General features: G+C 35.8%; 1 protein-coding gene across 1 annotated transcript; it reads left to right on the forward strand.

Moving 5' to 3' along the window:
* Positions 1-1,983: 1,983 nt before the first annotated feature.
* LOC145043569 (Nucleotide-sugar transporter family protein) lies at positions 1,984-6,498 on the forward strand. The gene is made up of 7 exons (XM_078992266.1): positions 1,984-2,269; positions 3,370-3,418; positions 4,867-5,093; positions 5,181-5,379; positions 5,482-5,625; positions 6,111-6,185; positions 6,280-6,498. The coding sequence occupies exons 1-7, from the start codon at positions 2,130-2,132 to the stop codon at positions 6,439-6,441; spliced, it is 996 nt and encodes a 331-aa protein (XP_078848392.1). The 5' UTR covers positions 1,984-2,129; the 3' UTR covers positions 6,442-6,498.
* The last annotated feature ends 481 nt before the right edge of the window (positions 6,499-6,979 follow it).

Genomic DNA, 6,979 nt, shown 5'->3' on the forward strand with positions numbered 1-6,979 from the left:
GATTCGGTGGTCATTACGCCTCGACTCGCCGAGTCCCAAGAACAACTCGGCGAGTCCATCCTTGACCAATACTATACAGTCGATTTAAATGGGTCTTAACACATCAAAACCATAGATCTGGCCTCCTAATGTCCATTTTATATGTAAAGTTCCAAACTTGGTGCACATGCATGGGGTTTTTGGCTCAAAAATCCATAAAGGTGCTCTACAATGTACATGAGGCTCTCATGGCCATAAAGTTGGCACCTTTATGCCATGAGACCCCTCCAATGACTCAGATCTGAAAGTAGAACTCCATGAATCCCATCATAAATTCAGAAATGGCTTAGAAAGCCCTAAATGCACCCAAAATCTAAGCCCTAAAGATGAACAACCACAAGAAAGACCAAAACACGATGCATTTACCTTGATTGAGCTGAAAATGGAATAAGATCTTTGGATCTACAATCCCCAACTCGAATTCCCAAGCTTCCTCCTTCCTTCCAAGCTTCACAACCACCCAAAAGCACAAAAAATGGCCTTAGATCACTTAAAGTGACTAGGGTTTCGATAAGAGGTGTTTTGGGAGCATAAGGGACAATGGAGGCTGCAATAAGATGTTTAAATAGGGTGCAAACCCTCATATTTAGGGTTTCCCTCAAACAACACCTACTCGTCGAGTCAGTCTCCCGACTCGTCGAGTAGGTCACTTAAAATACCTGCAGATCGCGACCCTACTCGACGAGTTGGGCCACCAACTCGTCGAGTCCCAGAGGAAATACAGAAAAGCTTAAATTAAATGCGTACCAGGAATCAGGTGTTACAAAGACGAACTGCCACCGCTTTTGATGCTAGAGCGGATGTAGTTGATTCAGGGTTAAGGAGCCAGAGGAGACGGTAGGTGGTCAGAATGAGAAGACTGGACTTGAAAATCTGCAAATTGAGGTTTTCTTCATTGACTAAGTCAACGGTGGGTTGTGGGACTGGAATCGCACAGGATAAAAGTTGTGAGTGATGGCAGCAAGAGGAACTCGCCTCTGTGTTTTTCACACACTGGTAGAGGAGGGTGACCGACGGTGAAAAGAAAATTGGGTCTAGGTTTAGAAGGATATGGTCGTATACGCTTTGTGCTAATTTATAGGATATTATTATCTTTTCCCTAATTAATAAAATAGTAATAATATGTAATTGCCATTATAGTTTTGTTATATTAATTATCTACCATAATTAAATATGTCAAGATTACTATAATATTCTTAAATGATTTATTTAATGATTTATTATTTCTTCAATTCGCATTGGTGCATACATGCACACAATAGTTGTTAAAAATATTTGAACCTAGCTCTTTCTCTCTCTCTCTCTCTCTCTATATATATATATATATATATATATATATACACACACACACACATACATACACACACACCGTTACTTTTGAAATCAAATCATTTTTTACCTTTTAAATTAAAAAAAGAAATTAAAAGAAATGGTTGTTGGCCGATCACAGCAAGAAAGAGACTGTGGCAGATAAAGTTCCCCGTTCGGGAAGAAATCGCCCACAAACCACAACGAGAATGTAGTGGTTCCTGGTACGGTTCCTAGTGAGCAACCATATCATACGGTTGGTGAAAAGCCTATATCACATATCGAAAAAATAATGAAAACCCTATAACACCTATAGAAATAAAGAGTTGATATTTTTTTAAAGAAATAAAGAGTTGACATTTTCATTTAAAAAATTAGTTCATCCATATAAAATATATGTTTTTATGGATTTATATGATAACTAACATCATAGAAATAAAAGAGTTGATATTTTCATTTAAAAAATTTTATATGTTTTATCGATTTATATCATCACTGTAATTGTATTGTACGCGAATCTAGCACTCCCCATATAAATATATAACTGGATCGTTAAAAAAAATGAAGACCAAGGGTCTTGATGTATTTAGAACAAACTTGAGGGACTTAAATACAACGCAATGGGAGTTATGAAACAAAGAAAAACCCCAATGCTGCACAGAGACTCCTTTCTGAAAAATATCATGTAAAGCGTGGAGACGGAGTCTGAAATCATCCAGAGGAGAAGAAGAAGAAGATAAAGCGAAGGTGAATCCTAATTGATCTGCGAGGTCTCCTCATCAATGGCGTCGACCAAATCGAAAACCTCGAATTCAAAGAATTATTCGGAAAACTCAGGTGTTAACACAAGAGTATGGTTCTATTCGTTGTTGCTTACAATTCAATATGGTGCTCAGCCTCTGATCTCCAAACGCTGCATCGGGTAAGTTTTTATCGCCTGGTCATTTTGCATGTGATCTTAAGTAAAAAGTAACTTTAGCCATATGATCGTTGAGATTTTGGGGTTCAACTTTTTTACTTTTTGATTTGACTGATTCAGTATTGGTTCTATTTTGGGTACTTTTATCACTTCAGTAGTGGATTAAGGTAAAACTGCAAAATTGATGTAGAAGCTAAGCAGAACAGTATAGTCGTAAGTTCTGCAAACTTATTTAAAACGCTATGATAACCTTTTATGTTGAAGGTACCTAAGTTCTATCATGCATTCCACACAGTTCACAGCTTGTTTTTTGCCATCGGTGTTTATGTGATAGGATTGGGTTATGATATACCACTATGGGAGATTAATAGTTTATAGTTCTATAGCCTTTTCAACTGGATAGTGATAGATATTTCTCAGATGATGGATTTGATTTTAGTAATCTTACATTAAAATTCATTGTGTAGATTGGACTAGGTAGGGGTAGTGCATATTGTTGGTGTTGGAAGAGCTAATAGAGGGTAAGAATAGATGAGCTATGAATTTGCAAATGCATGTAAATAGTCACATAACAATGATCTGAAGTATTAGAAACACTTATTGAGGATTGGATCTTGTGCTCTTTTGGAATGATAACATTATTGCTTTGACAATTGGATCAACTCAGATTCAGCTTGGAGCTATCATTGGTTTAGAAGTCTATCATTCCTAAAAAGTTATGTTAAAAGTAGACATAGCCATTTTGGATGTATGAATATAATGGGGACAAGACTTAATCCTGTAAGCTATAAATGACTGTTTCTTTTTAATTAATTCAGAACAAATGACTTAATAGTGATAGTTAGGGAAAGAAGATTTTACTCATCAAGCCCTATCTTTTTACAAATTTGCCCTTTCTAACATCATTTATCCAAACAACACTTAATGAGGAAAAAAAACGAACCATGGACTTAGTCATTAAAAGTTTGTAACAATTCTGTTTTTTAAAGATCTACTCAACTATATCATTGTACTTTCATTCTTTACTTATTAGAACATTATACCTTGAAAAATCTTCCCAACTCTAACATTATAATCTGATCGTTATTTTCCTATTCCTGTAGGAGAGAAGTAATTGTGACTTCATCTGTTTTGGCATGTGAGATAGTAAAGGTAGATTCAATTATTCATTACATTATTGTTACATCTTGTATAGACAAAATTGCAAGAATGGTCCCTATGGTTAGGTGGAAGTTGCCACTTTGGGCCAAACAGGTTTTGACTAGCACTAATGGTCCAAAAGTTTCCATTTTGTTGTGGGTTTGGTCCAAAACGAATTAAAATGACGAATTTGCCCCTTTCTATTTGTTTTTTGCTTTTCCTTTTGTTATTTAATTATTTTCCTAACAAAAAAATAAAAAATAAAAAGAAGAAAGGAATCTCTCTCTCTCTCTCTCTCTCTCTCTCTCTCTCTCTCTCTCTCTCTCTCTCTCTCTCTCTCTCTCTCTCTCTCTCCAGTTTAAAGAACGTTACCGTCCTCACCCTTCCCCCAACCTTCACTCCCGCTGGGAAGCTTAAACACTACCGCCGGAAAAAGATAAACGACACCATATCGAAGCTCTGGCAGCGAAACCCTAACCCTAAAAGTTTCAGGTGGCGGCATACAGATCGAAACTAAGGTTTCTAGCAGCAGCGGCCTCTAAAAACCCTAAGATTTAAAGAAAAGAGAATGGCGACAACCTCTAAAAACCATAGGGTCTCCTTCTTTCCTTCTTCAAACTCGATTGAAGCTCACCCGAGGGTCATTTGGCATTCTTTCCTTCTTCAAACTCGATTAAAGCTCACCTAAGGGTCTGACGGAGCCAGGAGAGTCGAGAGACGGTGGGGATGGTTGGAAATGGTGGTGAAGAGGGGTGGCAGTAGGTGTTTTCAGGGGTTGCCGGTGGTTTGCTCTTCATCGTTGTGCTTCGATCTATAAAGAAGAAGCTCTTTGATTCTTAGGAGGAGGCGGATCTGAAACCCCCATTTACAAACCTTCGTTTCAGAGTTAGAACAACAATTAGGGTTCTCCTCTCTCTCTCTCTCTCTCTCTCTCTCTCTCTCTCATAGAAGCTCGTCTGAAAACCATTGGATCTTGTTGAGATACAGATTAATGGGCAAAGTTGCTTTTGATAATGGAGATTACATTTACGGATTCTTTTTTCTGCATATCCTTAAGAAGAAGAGGACGATGAAGATATGGGGTCTGCAATGAAGAGAGAGAGAGAGAGAGAGAGAGAGAGAGAGAGAGAGGGAGGGGGAGAGAGAGAGAGAGACGGGTAGGAGAGAGAGAGGGATTTTTTTCTTTTTCTTTTAATTATGAAACTATTTAAATAAATAAATAAACTAAAAAAAATTAAAAAAAGGGCAAAATGGTCATTATAAAAGAATTTAAAGTAAGTTGGACCAAAGTGGCAAGAAAATGAATACATGTGGGACCATGAGTGCTAGTCCAAACGTGTTTGGTCCAAAGTCACAATTTCAACCTAACCACAGGGACCATTCTTGCAATTTTGTCTCTTGTATATATGTTTTAATTCATGCTTCTTTTTTATTTATTTATAAATATATACACATTGTAGGTTATTTGTGCAGTGTGTCTCATGGCAAAAGATGGAAGTCTAAAAAGAGCAATGAAGGAATGGACTTTGATTGGGTCATTAAGTGCATCAGGATTACCTGCAGCTATATATGCACTACAAAACAGTCTGTTACAGATTTCCTACAGAAACCTTGATTCTCTCACTTTTTCAATGTTAAACCAGACAAAGTTAATTTTCACAGCATTCTTCACATATATCATATTAAGGTATTATATTCTTTTATGCTACATCCTCCTAATATACATGTTTTCAGTGTTTCTAAATAACAGAGAAATTATAATAACTGAGTGCAGACAGAAGCAATCTATTCAACAAATTGGTGCTCTGTTCATACTTATTTTAGCAGCTGTTCTTTTAAGCATTGGGGAAGGATCTAGAAAAAGCTATGGAAGTGAAAATCGTGATGAAATTGTTGTTTATGGAATTGTTCCAGTTTTGATTGCTTCTGTACTTTCGGGTCTTGCTTCTGCTTTGTGCCAATGGGCATCTCAGGTTTGTTAAACTTCCCTTCTTATTTATTATTATTGTTATTATTATATAAAAATAAAAAAAAATAAAAAAATAGTAAAATCTGGTTTTCCATGTTAATTTTAGGTTAAGAAACACTCATCATACTTGATGACAGTAGAAATGTCAATAGTTGGAAGTCTTTGTTTGTTGGCAAGTATTTCCAAGTCTCCAGATGGTGAAGCAATGAGACAACACGGCTTCTTCCATGGGTGGACCCCACTTACCTTGGTAAGAATCTCTTGTAGCTTTTCATTATTTTCAACAATGTTTCTTAATTGTTATACAAATTGTAATTGAGTAAATTACACGAATGGTCCCTATGGTTTGGGGTGATTTGCACGTTCGGTCCCTAACTTATTTTCTTAACTCGGAAGGTCACTACAATTTGTTTTCGTTGCGCGCTTGGTACCTATCTTGTCTAAAAAGACTATTTTACCCTTGAGTTTTTAATTTATTTAAATAAGGTGAGGTAGGTATGGTAAGGTGAGGTGGAAGTGGGGTTGGGGTGTGTTTATTTAAATAAATTAAAAAATCAAGAGCAAAATAGTCTTTTTAGATAAGACAGGGACCAAACGTGCAACAAAAACAAACAGTAGGGATATTCCGAGTTAAAAAAATAAGTTAGGGACCGAACATGCAAATTACTCCAAACCATAGGGACCATTTGTGTAATTTGATCTTTTCCTTTTGTGTTTCTGTTTCTGATTTTTCAGATCCCTGTTTTTGTGAATGCTGTTGGTGGGATTCTGGTGGGCCTTGTGACATCATATGCTGGTGGTGTACGAAAGGCAAGTTTTTCATAATATATTTTATTTCATTTTTGTTTATGAGAAAAAAAATAAAAAATAAATAAAATAAAGTACATTGTCTATTTTCATGCAGGGTTTTGTGATAGTCTCTGCTCTCCTTGTTACTGCTTTGTTGCAATTTGTGTTTGATGGAAAACCACCTTCAATGTATTGTCTTTTGGCTCTTCCACTTGTGATGACAAGCATTTCAATATACCAAAAGTACCCCTACCAAATCAAAAAGAAGGAAGCCTAGTTACTACATTTTCATGTTCTACAGCACTTTTTGATTTAAAGTTGATGTTCTTTACTATCTTTCATATTCTTTAACCATGTCGTAATATGTATAATATTTTTGATTTACCTATGGAGAAACTATACTAAAAAAAAAAAAAAAAAACGCACATGTGATTGTTTTTCTAACTATGTTTGTTCTAGCAGTAAAGATGTGAGAATCTATAACTGAGGTTTTGAACAAGGTACATGAATTAAACAAGATAGTCGTTTGTTAATACGGATTAAACTAATATAATTATGTTTGGTTTAAAACCATTTGTGTTCAACCAAGTTTGTGGTAGTGAGAGATTTCAAGTGGAGATTGCATATTAGAGCATTCAAGGTCATCAATCTCAAGCATTTTTTTTCACATTAGTTTTCCTTAACTTTATGAAACAAAGATATATTAACTTAAACCTTTTCACATCATTGACCATTTTGATTTTTTTTGGGGGAATTTTTATATGTACCCTCAAATAATTGGTTTGTGTATCCTCATGTGAATGTAATAGTGCTTG

Source organism: Lactuca saligna, chromosome 4, assembly GCF_052625555.1.
Source record: "Lactuca saligna cultivar CGN05327 chromosome 4, ASM5262555v1, whole genome shotgun sequence".
Lineage (NCBI taxonomy): Eukaryota > Viridiplantae > Streptophyta > Magnoliopsida > Asterales > Asteraceae > Lactuca > Lactuca saligna.

Bases quoted from the DNA above. Each gene is read 5' to 3' on its own strand.
- LOC145043569 (XM_078992266.1), top strand. From the start codon at position 2,130: ATGGCGTCGACCAAATCGAAAACCTCGAATTCAAAGAATTATTCGGAA. The intron at 5,094-5,180 runs GTATTATATTCT...AACTGAGTGCAG, and splicing joins TTCACATATATCATATTAAG to ACAGAAGCAATCTATTCAAC. The intron at 5,380-5,481 runs GTTTGTTAAACT...TGTTAATTTTAG, and splicing joins TGTGCCAATGGGCATCTCAG to GTTAAGAAACACTCATCATA.